This window comes from Bos indicus x Bos taurus, chromosome 26, assembly GCF_003369695.1.
Source record: "Bos indicus x Bos taurus breed Angus x Brahman F1 hybrid chromosome 26, Bos_hybrid_MaternalHap_v2.0, whole genome shotgun sequence".
Lineage (NCBI taxonomy): Eukaryota > Metazoa > Chordata > Mammalia > Artiodactyla > Bovidae > Bos > Bos indicus x Bos taurus.
Window position 1 is genome coordinate 14,117,256 of NC_040101.1, and position 16,427 is coordinate 14,133,682.

The following is a 16,427-nucleotide window of genomic DNA, read 5'->3' on the forward strand; positions in this document are numbered from 1 at the left end:
GCCGTGCAATGGGCAAAGGTCTGGATGGAAAACTTTTCTTCCATCTCTTTTCTGAAGGACTTAAGTTTTCCTAATCCTCTCCCTTTTCCACCCTCTTCTCTCTTTAAAATGCCCAAGAATCCATCAGTCTGGCCCTTTTGTGGGTGGTGAGCCTGTGCTTCTTGAGCCTAGTTGGGGAAGGACCACACTCAAATTAAAAAGATGCTTTAAAAAAAAAAATCACTTCAATTTCCCAAGACGACTACTCTGAGGGCATATTGATAAATCTTTATTGACAAAATATTGACATTGACATACTTCTTGGAAGTATATAGTGTGTTAGAATTCTAACAAATTAACACAAAACACAAAAATATTTACATTCTGGTATAGAAGACATTAAGGAAGCATTTGTCACTCTCTTTAGTAAGTCTATGATCTTGAAATAGAAACTCAGTGCTTGAAAACTTGCCGCAGTGTCCTTGGCCACACTTAACATCATCCCCGCTAACTACAGTCCTTCAGTTTTTGCAATATATAGATTTAAAGTTTGGAATGGCCTTTACGGCAAATGGTTGAACTCAGCCAATATCTTCAATGACTAAAAGGAGAAGTTTACTTCGTGGTTTTAAGCCTCGGCATGTTAGGAAAGGGAATGTCCAAGAAATAGAATTTAGATTTTTTGTTGTTTCTTTTCCCAGAACAAGTTCTGACTCCTCTTATGGGCACCCTCCCCCTCCACCCCCAGCCCCCCATCCTGTTCCCCATTTCTCTGAAAGAGGACCACTATTGCTGAGCCTACCTCATTTAGCTTTCACAATCACTTTGACATCAGAAGGTATCAAAAAGTGTTTACAGACTGCACGTTTCTTGAAAAAAAAAATCAAAATAAAAACACACAGAACCTGTCTTTAAAAGGAAAAGAAAATTACAATTCATTTTCTGTCTTTAGACACCATTCGCCCAACAACTGCTACATGCAATTCAAGTTTTTGAACAGGTGTGGGATGGGGCTGGATATGGAATCTCGATTATTACTCATTATTTTTAAAGATTGGGGGGAAAAAAACACTTCGAAGGGCAAAATTTAAAAGTCCTGTGCCTGGTTGGGTTTTTTTTTTTCTTTTATCATCACCATTATCATCATCATTTAAAAAAAAAATCGGACTGTGATAAACGGAATACCTGCCAATCATCTTGTCTCGCTGGTTTGGCGTTTGACTGACAGCTCCCCTTGTCAGAGCGCCTTCGGCTTTGCCACCTTAGGACCTCTCTCTCTCTCTCTCTTTCTGCCTCACTCACTCACTCAGCTGCCTCTTTAGACAAGGGTAGCGTGTTCATCAAGGAGCCTCCCGTCTTCTGCCATCGAGGCGCGGCCTCGGATGAGGACCCTGGTTCTGCCGCCCGTCTACGTCGCGCCGCGGCTCCTCTCTCTGACTCCCTGTCCCCTTCTCCGTGAATGTGTGTGTGCGGTTGTTTTTGTTTTGTAGGGTTTTTTGTTTTCTTTTTTTTTTTCGTCTTCCCCTCCTCTCCCTGTCTCTGTTTTGCTCTGTGATGTCCGTTTCGGTGGGGTTCTGTCTGTGTTTTTAATCGTCTGAGGTCACATCTATTTCCTCGGGACTCGCCTGCTTTGTGGCGATCCTCCACCGGTTAATATGGTGCGTCCCTTTTTTCTTTTGTTGCGAATCTGAGCCTTCTTCCTCCAGCTTCTGCCTTTTGAACTTCGTCCTGCGGTTCTGAAACCATACTTTTACCTGCAGGAGAGGCAGAGAGGGCGCGTTAGTATTCCTGCACAGCGCCCTCCTACCTCCTCCTCTATTGCCTGGCCAGACCCTGGGCTGAGACTACAAAAGTCCAGTGTCCCGGGCCGCGCATCCTGTTAACCGGCACCCACACCCCGCTACAGCCTTCCCTTGGGGAACAGAGCTCCTGTTGCCGGGCCCGGGGAAGCCTGATCCCGGCCCTTCTGAGCCCTCCTGGTGAAACCTTTCCCCTGGCCCCGCCGGCTCCGCGTGCTCGGTGCCCCTTTTAGCTTCAGCCAACTCAGGACACCCACATCCCCGTTGAGTGCAAAAGCCTGCCAAACATTGGGAAGCCCTTATAAAATAATAAGTAAAGGAAAATTAAAAGGTCCCTGACTCTCTCTACCTAACCAGTGCCGCAAACAGTTGATTCCCGCTGCTGGGCCCAACGTGCTTTCTATTTTCTGCCGGTTTCCGCAGCCACTGTCTAAATATAGTGCCTCCTCTGCAAGGCCTGGGCCCTGGGGTAGGCAGTCAGGATTTGCCTGCGCTTCCTCCTCTGTGCCCAGGACTCTTGCAGGTGAGCAGGAGCGGTTGTGGCAGACAGTCAGGGGTGGGGGTTTAGGGGGAAAACCAGGGGGGACGGTGGGGGTACAGAGCCCTGGGGACTAACCCAGCTGAATCTTTTCAGCTCGGAAAAGAGGCTCTAAAGTGAAAGCTTCCGCAAGACCGTGGGATAGAGGGGAAGTAAAAGGAAAACCGAGAAAGATAAGGGAAGAGCCCCCTCTGTCCTCTTCTTGACCAGCTCCAGGGCAGGCCAGGGCCAAACTCCCACCCCATCGCATCACTTCCCACCAGGGCGGGGCTGGCGGCCTGGCCTCCCCAGAGGGCAGCTAGTAGTCTGGGGAGCACTTATGTGGGACTGGGTTGCACCGGTCCCTGGGGGAGATTGGTGATGGGTCCCTATACACTGACCAGACCAGACAGTGGCACTGCCCAAGCTTCTCAGCAGCGAGGGAGAGGTGAGGAAAATGGTGTTGACTGCACCTTCCACGGCCCCGGGTCTGTCCCCACTCTGCTGGCAGTACCCCCAGGCCCCTGAAGTCCGCTGGGCTTTCTCCTTTGAGTCGGCAGGCCCAGGTCCCGGCTTGCTCTCCCCGAATGCCCCCAGTCCCCCAAAGTGTTCCCATGAAAAAGCTGAGCTGGAACAAGGCTGAGTTTAATTTGCTTTGAGTTTGCTAATTGAGGGGGAGGACGATTCATTTCTCCCCGGCGCTCGCCCAAGGCGCGCGTCGGTGCGCTCGGGGCTTGACACGCACACAAAGACTCCAGGCAGCGTGGGCAGCGAGGCGGACAAAGACCACCGCCGCCTCGGCTATCCAGGAGAAATCAGCCGGGCGCGCCTTGTGCCGGGCCCCGCACCAACCCGCGAGGCCCTCTTCGGTTTTGTCTGGGGGAACGTTTTAAAACAAAAGCCTCGACCTCTTTGCGCCTCCCGGGAAAAGTGTTACAACTTAATCTGCCCGAAAATGTTACTGTTTGCCGGGAACTTTGACCCCGCCCTGCGGCTCCGCGTACAGTGGCGCCTACTGTAGCCCGAAACCACCTCCCCAACCCCGGGGCAGGCCGGAGCCTGGCCCGCCGGGGGACCCTGTTGCGCAGCAAGGGTCTACCCCCTGAGGCAGCCCCTCTCCGCAGCCTCCTGGCTCAGTTTCTCCGATTTAGGGACGCACCCAGGATGCCTGGCTCGATGGCCTGACTCTCCCGTCCCCTCAAGGGGAGTAACTGGGAGCTGTCCGTGTGAGCCGTGAGCCTCTGGCAGCACGGACCTCGCTCTTAACCCACTCCCAGCCCTCTCTTCCCAGCCTCGAGCCCCAAACGCTCCTACACCTCTTCCTGGCTCCAGCCGTGCCCGCAGACTCGCACCGAAAGTCTCATCAAAAGTGCAGAGGTGTCTCACCCAGGACCTGCGAGTCCAGCCCGGCCCTACAGAAAAAGCAACTCAGCCGGTCCCCCCCACTCCTCGGAACCTCCAGCGGGTCGGCTCCTACAGTCCGGTGCTGGAGCCCAAGGAAACCAAGAGCCCCTCAAAACTTACACATCTTGAGCCCAGGGCGTGGGAGTAACTCCCGGCCTATTGGCGGAAGGCCCTCTGTCCAGGGATCGGGGATGCGGTGGCCGCGCCGGGGCCCGCTCACCTGAGTTTCCGTGAGGCTGAGGCTGTGCGCCAACTGCTTCCTCTCGGCGCCCACCACGTAGTGATTCTTCTCGAAGGCGTGTTCCAGCCTCAGAAGCTGGGACGGGGAAAAGGCGGTGCGGATCCGCTTCGGCTTTCGGGCCAGGGCGTTGTGCAAAAGGAAGCTCTCCGGGCTTGCGTCGTTCCCTGCGGGGAACACAGCAGAAGTCCTGTTAGAGGTGGCCGTCCTAACCCGGGCCGCGCGCTTCTCCGGAGCCGGGCTGACCTGGCAGCGAGCTCAAGGCCTTCGCGGACGTACCCGGTGCGGCTTGGCCCAGAGGGGGCCGGGCCCCTCCAGACGCGCGAAGGGAGCGCCGGTCCAGCCGCCTGGCCCTGTCCGCTGGGCCCGGACCTGAGCGGCTGCCACCCAGCAGTTGTCCTAGGCGGGCTTTGCAGACCCCCGGGCGCCGCGGGCCTCACCACCTCCGCGCCGGGCACCCGGGGATCGAGGAGGGGGCAGCAAGGCCGGATCCGGGGATTGGCGCCCTGGACCCAAAGAAACGGCTTTCTTTTTTTTCTCATCTCGGAGAAAAGTTTGCCCCCGGGGATGAGGGGCGGAGAGGTGATGAGCCGCTATCTAAAGTTTTCTCCGGTACGTATTTTCAAAGTCTTTATCCTCCGGAAAAGCGCAGAGGCCGGGCGTGTTGTTGCAGCCCGGGCTTCAGAGAAATCTCTCCGGCGGGTGCGCAGGGTTTCTGCTGCCGCTGCCTCCCCGAGGTCCCGGCTTCCCCGCTGCCCTGCTCCGGAGAACTAGGAGACGCGAGGGAAGGCATCGTAACCCGGGGGGGGGGGGAGGGGGAGGGGCGGCGTACGGAGCCGCGGGCACCTTTTAGGACTGTTCGCGGCCCCCGAAGATCCCAGCTACTCCGAGTCTGGTGTGAGGACCAAGACCGTGGCTGCTGGAAAATGAGGAAAGGGAGCCCTAAACTTTGCAAGCAGAGCCAGTTTCAGGTCCACTCACTGGGGTGGGAAATCGATTCACCAAAAACCCAAAGAAAAACAAACCGACAGTTCGGGGGGATGGAGGCAAATTCGGTCTGGGAATAAGGGTAAAACGTTGTTTTTGTTTGGTTTGGTTTTTGAAATTAAGGAAGGGGGGGGCGTCTACCCGACTTTAGGCGCTGGCAGGAATGCAAAGGGTTAACAAATGGACAAGCCGCCGAGTATTGATCGGCTGCCTCCGGAGGTAGGTCTTTTCCCCGCTCGGATCGCCAAACTAATTACTTGTCCCGTTTACCGGAGTTTTAACTTTCCTCCTACCCTCCACCCAGAGAAAAAAAAATCCAAAAAAAACAGCAAGAAAGGAAAACACCCAAACAGATTTCCTCTAGCCCATCTTCCGACCCGGTTCATTTCTTTTAAAAGAAAAACAAAAACAAAAATCAGTCCGAACCTGCTTTCCCGCCGTGGCGGCTCGGCTCCGGAATTGAACAGGTCACCGCGAGAGTGCCGAGCCTCGGAGAGGTTCCTACCCGCGCGGGTTCCCGCCCCTCCCCAGCCTCCGAAATAAGCAGGATCAAACAACCCCCCCAGACTTTGCTCCGGGGGCGTAAGGGTCTCTTCGCTGCCAGAAGAGGGTCAGAGACCGAGACGTCGCAGGTCTAGGAGACAGGGGCGCGGAGTGGGTGGCGAACACGTAGTGGAAGGCGAACCTGGGGCCGGCCCTTGCCTGCGCCCCTCGGAGCCAGGGCGGCGAGAGCATAGCCCAGGAGACGGAGAGCCTGGGCACCCCGCGGGCCATGGATTCCTCGGTGGCCAGCACTCGGAGCAGGCTAAGACAGCCCGCCTTGAGAGCATTCGGAGGCAACTCCTCTGCGTCCCTCCTTAAAGGGTCAAGCGGCCGCAGGCCAGCCCCCAAACTGGCCGCAGCTCGGAGACTGGGGACCAACACCAAGCCCGACTCCTCGCCGCCCAGTTTCCAGACGCAGCGAGCGGGCGGTCGAGCCGGAAAAACCTCCATCCAGGCCTCGCCGGGCGCCCACCCGGAGCAGGCCGAGGGCAGCGTAGGATGCAGCGCTCCGCGGCCCCGCGACGTGGCACGTACCTTGGAAGCGGTGGCCCAGATATCGATAGCGATGGATGAGCCAGGGGTAGAAGGTGGACGGGTCCCGCTGCTGCGAGGCGAAGAGGGGGTGTGGCGAGTGCGAGGAGGGCAGGGGGTGGGCGGCCAAGGCGTGCGGCGGCGGCACCGGGTGCACTGGCACGGCCGGGTTGGGCGGGTGCGAGACCGCCTCGGCGAACACCAAGTCCGGGTTGGAGTAGACGCCCCTGCCGGCGGCAGCGGCGGCGGCGGCCGAGTGGAAGCCGTTGAGGAACGGGTTTATGGGGCTGGAGTTGGCGTAGCTGAGCGCCGCGGGACGGATGGGATCCTCGGAGCGCGAGGCGGGCAGGGGACTGTCCTTGGCCACCAGCGACTCGATGGTGAAGCAGCGCTTGGGCGCCGGCTGGAACATGCTGCGCCAAGGAGCGGGCGCCCGGGGCTCCCGGCTCCCGGCGACCGCGGCGCGCTGCCTCCGCCGCCCGCTGCCCGCTGCCCGCGGCGAGAACGGACGAGAATTGGGGACTTGTTGGGTGGGGGTGGGGGTGGGGGGAGGAAAGGGAGGAAGAAAGGAAAGGAAAGGAAAAAGGAAAGGAGGGGGGAGGGGGAGGGAAAGGCAACGCCGAGGATCCCGAGAATCTTGCACCAAACGCGCCCAACCTGGAGAGAGGGGGAGAAATCCTTCCAGAAGAATTTGCAGGCGTGGATTGGGGTAATTTTTTTTTTTTTTTTGGCGAGATGGCGTGGGGGGGGGGGGGTCGAAGTTAGAGGCGGAGTGGGGGGGGGTAGTTTCTCGGGGGAGGCAAAAAAAAGTTTTCTCTCTTCTGCAAAAGGCGGGCAGGGCGCCCTAAGTCCAAGGACAATCCATGGAAGTGTTCGCTTCTTCACAAGTTGTGCAAACGATTTGTTAGTTCATGAGCCTAATTAGTGCGGGGATCACATAAACAGCTTCCTCCGAAGCCTGGTAAATGGCTTGATGATTGGTCGCTATTACTCGCCCTGAGGTGGAAGGGGGGAGACTCTTTAAAGTGCGTCAGAGGGAGGCGAGCGCCTGGGAACCCGGAGGCCTGGATCCGGGCCGAGAGTGGAACGGAGTCGCCGCCGTTGCCGCGGCAGTGCCTCCTGCGCCCGCCGGGCCGCCCGGCCTCTCGGCGCCGTCGCCCCGCGCCCCCAGCTCACTCGCTCCCGCGGCGCCGCAGCGGCTTCTTCTCCTCCTCTTTCGCCTCCTCCTCTTCCTTCGCTTTTTCTCCTCCTCCTCCTCTTCCTCCTTCTCCTCCTCCAGTTCTCCCTCCTCCTCTTTCCCCACCTCCTCCCCCTCGGCCACCGCCTCCTCTCCACCACCATCACTCCCTCCGGGGCACCCCGGTCTCTGCAGAGCCCCCGGTCGGCGCCGTCTCCTCTGTGGCCCCCTGGATTCCCCAGCCTGCCGAGCCCGGGCTTGGGGGTACAGACGGACGCGCGGACACTACAGATTCCTCGCGCCCAGCGCTTCGCGCTGCTGCCCTCCGCAGCCCCGCGTCTGGGGAGCTGGAATCGCCACGGGAGCCCTCGAGGGTAAGCAGGCAAGGGTGGGTTCCCGGCGAGGGTTAACGGAGCTGTTCGGTCAGCTATACTCCCGGCGATTTCCTAGGTGAGGAGGGAGCCTGGCGTGAAGGGGTGCTAGGTGGTCCAACCGCGCGTAGCCTCGAGGTCTCAGGGTGGCTGATCTGTCCATCCTTGACGCGGCTCGTTCTTTTCCAAGTTGAGACCGGAGTGGATGACCCTGCGGGGACGGTGGGCGCTTCCAACTTCCCCACAGGGTCTCGATTTTCCTTTCCGGGAAGGGGCTCATCTCCTTCCCCCAAAAGCTCCTTCTGCAATATCTGGGACTAGGGGTCCAAGGTCAAGGGAGAGGCTGATGTGCTGTTACTATTACCATTAGGTTGTCGTTATTATTTTTGTCAGTGTTGTTGTCATTATTATTATTTATTGTCACTATTTCTATTATTATTCTGCCATCTGTCGTCCCAGGGGCGGGTTGCTGTGCAAACCCCGGGCTTACAATTAGGGAGTGCAGATCGTTTCTCCAGTCCCAGGCCGTGTCCGCATTTTCGAGCTTGCCTTCGGTTTTGGGATGATTTTAGGGCCGAGTTCCCTCGTCCCCATTGGCTCACGCAGCAGCATAATTATGATCACATCCCCCAGGCTGCTGGCGCTGCTCTCTGTTTATTGGTGGTTAAAGATCTATTATCTATTCATCAGCCGCCTCTTTTTCTCTCTCTCTTTTTTTTCTTTTTGCCAATTACATTCTTCTAAAGTGAAGTACCAGCAGGTATTTTGCACGTTTACAATTAATGATTTTAAAAAAAAACTGGCATCCTTTAAATCTCTTACTTGGCGGCCCATGTCATTTTGCTTAAGGACGAAGAAATGCCTGTGTTTGGTGATGAGGTTGCCGTGAGACTGAAAAAATGTCGATTGGGAGGGGGAGAAAAGGGAAGTCCTGTAAGTCAGGCTGCACCGCCCCTAGATTCATCAGTCGTAAGTCCCCAGGTCTGGGAACATGTTCCCCTGTGTTGCCAGCTATCTGTTCCCTGCCCTGGGGTCACCCCTGATCCTCTGTGGATTCATCTACTGTGTATGTATGTTCATGTCAATTTCTCTTTATTCCAGGCATAGTCTGTATTGGGGGTGCAGTGAGAGGAGGGTCCAAAAACCCCTTTTGGAAAACACTCTAGGCGAGAGAGGGGTTAGGAGTGTGTTTTCTGGGGTTGTCCGGGCACCTGGCCTTAGGGAGGACCCAGCAGAGATCATGATGCTGCTTCCTCCCAACCTTCCCAGGGCATATACATACACATATTCACACACGAGACAGTCTTGGGCCTCAGCTTTGTGTTCATGTCCCAAGAAGCCTGCCCCTGCCTCAGACTTCAGCTCTCTTATGCCAGTTATGGGCAAGGCTCTCGGCTGGGTTTTCACTCTTAGCAGTTTCTCTCCACCTTGCTTTGTGGCATCCCCCCATCCTTTCCTACAAGCCCAAGGAAACAGGGTGCTTGATCCAGCCTTTTGGGATGGGGTGTATTTTGAATACTATCTCCCTGGGTCCTAAACCACAGACCACCAAAAATATCATCTCCAGTTCAGAAAACCTTCCTTCACTTAGGCTGTAGGGACACAAGCCCCATTGTGCCCAGGCCAACAGAGAGCCTGAAGCCACAAGGAAAACTGGAAGTTTTTGGGCTGCACTAGCCAGCCAGTCTGGGGTAGAAGTAGAGGTCAGCCTTCTGTTCCCAGAAAGAAGCACCCAGTTTAGGTGGGTTGTAGATCCCCAATCCTGGAGTCGATGGGAGAGGACCCCATTCTGCACAGAAACATCTCCATGAGGGCTGGAGGTTCAGATTCGCCTGCAGACCAGACCTGTCAAACTCGGCCTTAGGCTCCAAATGGAAACTGGGGGTACTAAAAGCCCCACCCTGTCTGCAGGCGGGGAACGGCCATTCGTAGCACAGTCAATATTAGTGATCTTAGCTGAGGGGAATAGCAGGACACGATCTTGAAGGCCAAGGGCCTCCACTCAATGTCTGGGCAGAGGGGTGAAGCCATCTCTCCTAAACTCTCAGGCTAAGCACTCAAGTGTTACCGCTACCACCTTAAACGCTTTCCCCTGCTTTGGTCAAGATGTGTCCAGAAAGTGTCCTAACGAAGTGAGTTGTCTGGAGCCCAGACCCCCAGCCTCCCTCCCAAAGTAGGATCAGGGCAGAGGGCCCAGGCTTCTCCCAGCCTACAACAAGAAACAGGCCACCGGCCTCATGCAAACTGCCCTGAAGGGGTCTGGCTTTACCCCAGAGGGATCTAGTTATCGGCAGGTGGGTGAGGCTGAGAGAATCTCCTATCGGCCTTCTTGGCAGCAGCAGGACAAGCCAGTTCCTCTGCCCCTGTTTCCTGCTGGCCCCATGCCTTTCCTGGGCCCCCGTGAGGACGAAGCGGGTTTCCAGTGAGTGAGGGGCCTCACTCGGAAGTCCTGGAAGGGGAAAGTGATCTATGCTAATTCATGCGCCAGGACCGGGAAGCTTGGAAGAGATGGCGCTGCCAGCCTCGACGTGCAGGGGAATTAACTAGGAGAGTAACTCATTAACCAGGCTGGCAGTGGAGGCGCATCAAGTCGCTGGGCACCCTAGTCTATCTGGACCCGGAGCCTAAGCTGCCCCTAGACTCCGTTCCCTGGACCCAGAGGCTGCTGTTCTCTTTACGTGTGGCTTCCCCAGCCTTGCCGAATTTGGCCTCTCTTTGTTCGTCACCCTTTCTGGAAGGGTGGGTGTTGGCCTAAGTACCGGTGCGAGCAGTGGAGAGTGTTGGGGGGGGGAGGGGAGGTGGGGATTTCGGAGGCTTTTCCCTTCCACACCCCCAGCCGCTGAGGGTTGAGCTCAGTAGATTTAGGAGGCTACACTGTGCAGGTAGCTGATCTGGCAGGCACATGATGAAAGTTCAAGTCACTGATCTGTCACTTACTAACTGAGCGATCTTAGGCAACACCACCACCTCTCCCAGACTCCATTTTGTCATCTGTTAAAATCATGGCCAATGCTGCCTGCAAGGCCATAGAGGGAGTGATAGAACCCCTCTACCTCCTGATCATGGCAGGCAGTTATACATCTGTGTGTGTGTTTTAAAAACTCAGAATTGTGCACAACAAAGGATGAATTTTACTGTATGTAAGTTACACCTTAGTAAACCTGCCCCCACCCCCGAACCTCCCAAAGCCAGACCTGGATGATCTTAGGCAAAGTTACCTAACCTCTCAGTGCCTGTTACATCTTGGCTCTTGAGATTGCTCAGTGATAAACCTAGCTGATTGTTCAAGATAAGCCCAGCAAAGTGCTTAGTGTCTAGCATGTAATGAATGAGCTGTAATAAAGGTAGTCCCTGTCTTTGATATTGCTGTTATCAAAGCAAGGTTCCCCTCCAAGGCTTCTCACTGGGCTTCAAGACTGAACAATAAAGCTGTACAAACATAAGCTACTGCTCACCTCATGCTCCTGACATGTTCTCCTCCACCTTCTCCTAAAGGCCAGGGACTTCTTTAAGGGGACTCTGGGGGTGAGAGAGGCTTGCATTTTTGGCTAGGGAGACATCAAAGGGCAGCGATTTCTGGTCCTCTCTCCCATACCATCTGCTCTGAGTTTCCCAGCAGACCCCCTACCTTTGGAGGAGCAAACAGCAGTGCTTTTCCCTCCCCAGGCTCCTGCCAGGCCTGTTTGACAACTGGGGTGGATGCATAGCTTCCTGCAACCCAGGATGGACGCCAGGTGCTGCCTGGGCCACTACCTGTTTGACCTTCACCTTCTTGAGCCTTGGTTTTCTTTCTGAAAAGGAAATATAGGATTATTATTATTAGTTGTTTGAGAGGAGTAAGTGAGCTAATGCTTGGCACAGTTGTTTTTGTTCAGTTGCTAAGTCCTGTCCGACTCTTTGCGACCCCATGGACTGCATCACTCCAGGCTTCTCTGTCCATCACCATCTCCCTGAGTTTACTCAAACTCATGTCCATTGAGTCAGTGTCCATTGAGTCAGTGATGCCATCCAACCATCTCATCCTCTGTCGCCCCCTTCTCCTCTTGCCCTCAATTGTCCCCAGCATCGGGGTCTTTTTTTTTTTTTTTTACCGTTTATCAAATGTTAATGTCAGGCGATGGCTTTGTACCTGCGGCACTCCGCTAAACGTGGCAGATAGGAGCCTCCAGGTGAGCGGTACCAGCTGTACCATGAGGCTGCACTGTGGGCCCGCCTAGCAGCGCGGGAAGCGCGGATGTCGATAGAGGGGAAGCCGCTTCCTGGGACCAAGGCATGAGAAAGGTGTCCGGGATGGCTTGAGAAAGGTGTCCGGGATGGGGAGATCCTTGGGACCCGGCTAAGAATTCCTTCAACCTACTGTGATTCCCAGCCACCCGGCCTCTCCAAATGCGTAGGACGGCGGTGGGACAACGAAGAAAACAATTAATATCCTAGAAACATTTCTTAAAATTGTTACTACGGCAAATCCCTTTCTGCTGTCCTCCCTCGAGGCCGTTCGCTGGGCTGGCGCAGCGGCCTGGGGCGGGTATCCGCGTGCGCGCAGCGGCGCCTAGTGGCGAGGGCCGGGCGCTAGTCGCATCCCCGCCGGCGGCTGAGCCCCTGTGTGCCCCACTGCCAAGATTTTTCCCGCGACCGCAGCCTGAGCCGGGAGAGAACGTCAAAGTTGGCTCAGAGAAAGAGAGGGCAGCTTGGAAATCCGTCTCTCCTCCCTCCATCAGCTCGCGGCTTCAAAGTTCACCACCCACGCTTGAATTCCAGCTTCACCCCAGTGGGGCTTCTTTCGGAAGGGTGCAAAGAAGAAGAGCGAGCGGGTAGTGCTCCAGAAAGGACGGCGAGGCCCCGATCACCTGTTGTCGGGGCGATACCAAGCAGATGAGACCACGATTTCATGCGTCAGGTCCTCTCTCCTGCGGCCTGACCACGGTGGCTCAGAATGGGCCCATGCTAGCTTGCGCTGGCCTGGCCTGGGGTAGAGTCGAGAGGGCTTTCCCGTGCGGTTCTCTCCCGTGGGGGTCTCGCGTGCGGCTCTCCTAACTTCACGCCCCCTCGCGGCCGGCCGAGAACGCCCCAGACAAGGGTCCCGATGGTTATTGCTGGGGTAGTGGTTGATCACCCAGTCGGATAGGGCGGCCGTGGTGACTGGCCGCTTTCTCTGAGAGCCCTTATCTGTCCCAGGGCAAGTCGGCTCCTCCATGAGATGAAGTCGTGGAATCCGAGCGGGGTTCGTTGGAAACCGGTGTGTAACTGTTCAAGGCGTCCACGGGGGGGGGGGGGGGGGCGGGGACCGAGCCTTCCCAGGAGGGTTGGACCCAGGTCCAGGCTTCTGCAGCCCCAGACGACTGCAGGAAACACCCTATCTTTCTCCAGCAGTTAGGAGGAGGCTGCCAGCGTCTGGGTCTCGGAGAGCCATCCCTTTTGAGAGCCAGCGTTTCAGGAGCCAGGAACTCCGCACTGATGCAGAAAGTTCAGGACCTGACCGTCGAGTTTACCTCCTTCACGACGCTGAAACTCGTCAATCTCTTAACACACAGGCTGTCCCTTTTCACTATTGAAAGCAAAGAAACAGATCAAAGGAAGTTTCGGTTTCTCTCTCCCTTGGCTACCTTCAAATGAAAGTCTAAAACCCAAGCAAGGATAGGCGTGGGGGCAGACTGACGGCGCAGGAATTAAGGAACTTGGACGCTTTTGCTCAGGTGACTGCCCGGTCAGCAGTGGAAACAGCTCCCTCTCCCCTGCCCTCTCCCCGCTGGTGGGTGTCTAGAGTTGTTGTTCTCCCCTCCAACAGTCCCAAAAGCTTTGGATTCATTGGGCCTCCAGGTCACTGACTATTGCAGGAGCTGCCTGCGGCCGAATAAGGTGACCTGCAGCACAGGGTCACAGGACCAGCACGGGCAGCGGGGAACTCATCTGCTGACTCTTACGCTACTTTCTCTGCCGTCTTTTCGTTTCAGACTCTGCTCTTGACACCCCTCATGGGCCTTGTAACTTTAAGTGGGGCCCAGTCCTTTAAAGACATCCTTCGGGATGTCAGTGGCAATCCACTTTCAAACCTAGGGACAGTTTCTGAAATGCTGGCGGGCCGCTGGGCCCTCTCTCAGGAACTTGTCTCCTCTTTTTGTACTTCCTTGTTTTCTGGGCTCTGGGGGCTGGACTAGGGCTTAGAAAGATCATGGCTGTTGGAAGAAAGAAAGAAACTGGAGGCTTTTTCTCTTGGACAATGCAGCTCTCCAAGAAACCCTGGGAGGATATTGGGGAAGACTTAGAAGGGCAATTCCTCTCCCTGTAACGAATTTTAGCTTTTAAAGGCATGTTTGTGCACACTCAGTTCTCAGTGAACCTCGTCATCTGGTATAGAAGGAGTCATGATACCCATTTTCCAGATGAGAAAGTTGAGGCTCAGAGAGGTCATCTGCAAAGAGCCTTGAGGCCGGGTTCCTTCCGCTTCCAGCTCCCCAGCGTCCAACGTCAATGCATTCAAGCCAATGAGAAATGGCAGTGAAGACGCGGCAGGCTGACGGGACACGATGCGAAGCCAGTCCAGGCCCGTAACCCCATCACTTGCCTCCAACTCACTTGCCCACTATTGTCCTCCAGGCCACTGTTTCCACCTTAGGCCTCACCCCACACCTTTTCGCTTCCTCCGGGGTAGTCTTCTGCGGACTAAAGCCCCGAGTTTAGGATCTCAGGGTCGGCGGCCTCACTGCGGCCAGTCAGCGCAGAGGCTGACCCGGCTGAGACTTAGTGAGCTCCACACCCTCTTGTTGCTCTTCAAAGCGGCCCTGAAATCTCTGCGGATACCCACAGAGCGGCCCTGCGCCGGCTTCGGGGATCCCGGAGCGCGACTCGGGGACTCCTCACAGCCAGCAAGGCGCCCCGAAAGTCCCTGGCCTAGCGACCGATCTTTGCCTCCCTGGCTCTGCCCAGCCTGAGAGGAGCTGGCCTGGCCAGGGGACAGAAGAGTGGCCGGCAGCTGGGAGCTTCCGAAGAGGCCCACAGTGAGGGTCTGATGGCCCCCTTCCTGAGAAGACCCTCCTCCCGGAGCCTCGGCCCTGGCGATCTTTAATTACAGGCGGCCCCGACACGGCCAGGCCGCTCCCCAAGACGATCCAGAAGGAACCTTCTGAAGGTTAGGGCTCCGAAGCTGCTTGGCTGCCCACCACACTTATATTCAGGGGAGGGCACCCAGAGCTTGGGCACGCCAGGCCCCGCTCCCCTATTTGCGTCCCCTCTATGTCTGAGCTGGGGTGGGGGGGCGCGCGGTGCTGCCCGCTTCTCCCGAGACCCCACCAAGCCCCTGGCGGTGGAGGAGAGGCGAGAGTGGGGCCCCACTGCCGGCGACTCGAAGCACAGTTGCGTCCCGCGTGTCCCCCAACCCGGCCACACCCCCGGTGGGGGGAGGGGGGACCCTGAGAGGCCGGGCCACAGCCGCCCCGCACTTAGCCGGCCGCCAGCAGCTCGCCTGGGGCTGCGCAACAAAGGGTGGCATCGCGGGCAGGGACTTCATTGGTTCAATATTAGCTTTTCATTCCAGTCTATTGTGCCCATCTGAGATAATATTGACTCTGAGGTGAGAGCCCACAGACGACAGGGCTTGTCTAACACTCCATGGCAGGGCGCTCGAAGGGAAGAGAACCAGAAGCGGAGAGTTCAAGAGGCTGCAAATAAAAGCTCTGGCGCGGCGGCGCGCCTGGGGCCGCTTACGGCCCCGCCGCCAGGCGCTCCCAGTGGCGTGCGCCCCGGGCCTCCGACTCGGAACCGGGGCTCTCGGAAGAGGGCCTTGGGGTCTGGAGGCCGCTCTGAGGCGGGCCGCTCCTGTCCATCGAAAACCGCCCTCATTTACCACCCTCCTCCCCCATCTTCCACATTACTGATTTTGAGGTTCCGCTGCTGGGTAACTCCGGAGAAAAAAGAATTCCCACGCACATTGTTTTAGTTTGCCAGTAAGCCACTGAGCTATTTTTTCCCGTTTAAACGAGGTAATTCTTCAGGGTGACTTCGCTGTCAGTTTCTCCTATTTCCCCCGGTACCAGAAGAGTAAGCACGCAGCGATGGTAGTTAGGCTGCAGGACTGGCGAGTGCGCGGTTAATATCAAATTTCTAACTGCATTTTGCTTTGCCTTGAGTCGTCTCCTGCAGCCCATCCTCGGGTTTGTTAACCGCCTTTCTAACCACAACTTTAAAGGGCCTCCAGAACATTCAAGTCTTGCATATAAAGATTCGTTTCAATCTCCAAATTGCCTCTAAATGCCTACGTTGGAAAATGTCCCTTAAAGTTGTCTTAGGTGCCTGAGAAAAGAACACTTAGGTTTACACTCGCGGGACAGAAGGCCAGATTCAGGGCTTGCAGTGGTCCTGTTAATGGATGTCCTCAGGTCTCCTTTAGGAAATCTGTGTCTCCCGGTCATTTGGAGTCTGACCTCCTCGGTTAAGAGCATGGTAACTATTGCTAAAAATGTGCTAAATACTTGAAATTTGCTAAGAGAGTATGAGTTTGGTGCAAATGTAATAGTTTTTGCATTGTTGAAATTTGCCATTTGATACTGGAATACATTCTTAAATAAATGTGGTTATGTTATAAAAAAAAAAAAAAAGATAATCTGTTAACTCCGTCACTCCAATAAGGAGCTGATCCAGCCCAAGACACTTGGGTGTCTTGTGGGGAGCTGGGGTGGCAGCATCAGCACCCAGGAGCCACTGTGAGCCTCCCTCCTTCCTTTTAGGTGCCCTGTGCTGAGCTGGGGTTCAGGGACATCCAGCTCCAGCACTTTGGATATTTCAGAGAAGGATACTCTGTCTAATATAATATATTTTACATATGGGTCGTTTGTTTTCTATATTGTTTAATATAGAACATATATTATATGGATTTCATCATATTATG

The 16,427-nt window shown here is 55.8% G+C and overlaps 1 protein-coding gene and 1 long non-coding RNA gene across 6 annotated transcripts in view; one reads left to right on the plus strand and one right to left on the minus strand.

The window, feature by feature from the left end:
- Positions 1 to 245: 245 nt before the first annotated feature.
- On the minus strand, positions 246 to 7,273 carry EMX2 (empty spiracles homeobox 2). Of its 2 annotated transcripts, XM_027528559.1 has the most exons (3): positions 6,002 to 7,091; positions 3,920 to 4,104; positions 246 to 1,733 (listed from the first exon to the last, which is right to left on the minus strand). In XM_027528559.1, exons 1-3 carry the CDS (start codon positions 6,408 to 6,410, stop codon positions 1,566 to 1,568), a joined length of 762 nt encoding a protein of 253 aa, XP_027384360.1. In that variant the 5' UTR covers positions 6,411 to 7,091; the 3' UTR covers positions 246 to 1,565. The 2 variants fall into 2 exon arrangements, with proteins under 2 accessions (XP_027384360.1, XP_027384361.1); XM_027528560.1 differs by lacking the exon at positions 3,920 to 4,104 and having other exon boundaries at positions 1,630 to 1,733; positions 6,002 to 7,273.
- The window catches only part of LOC113884229, a 109,728-nt gene continuing 100,574 nt past the window's right edge, over positions 7,274 to 16,427 (plus strand). For all 4 annotated transcript variants that reach the window (XR_003508828.1, XR_003508829.1, XR_003508827.1 and 1 more), the window contains exon 1: positions 7,274 to 7,549. This is a non-coding gene — a long non-coding RNA (uncharacterized LOC113884229). The remainder of the gene's footprint in view (positions 7,550 to 16,427) is intronic.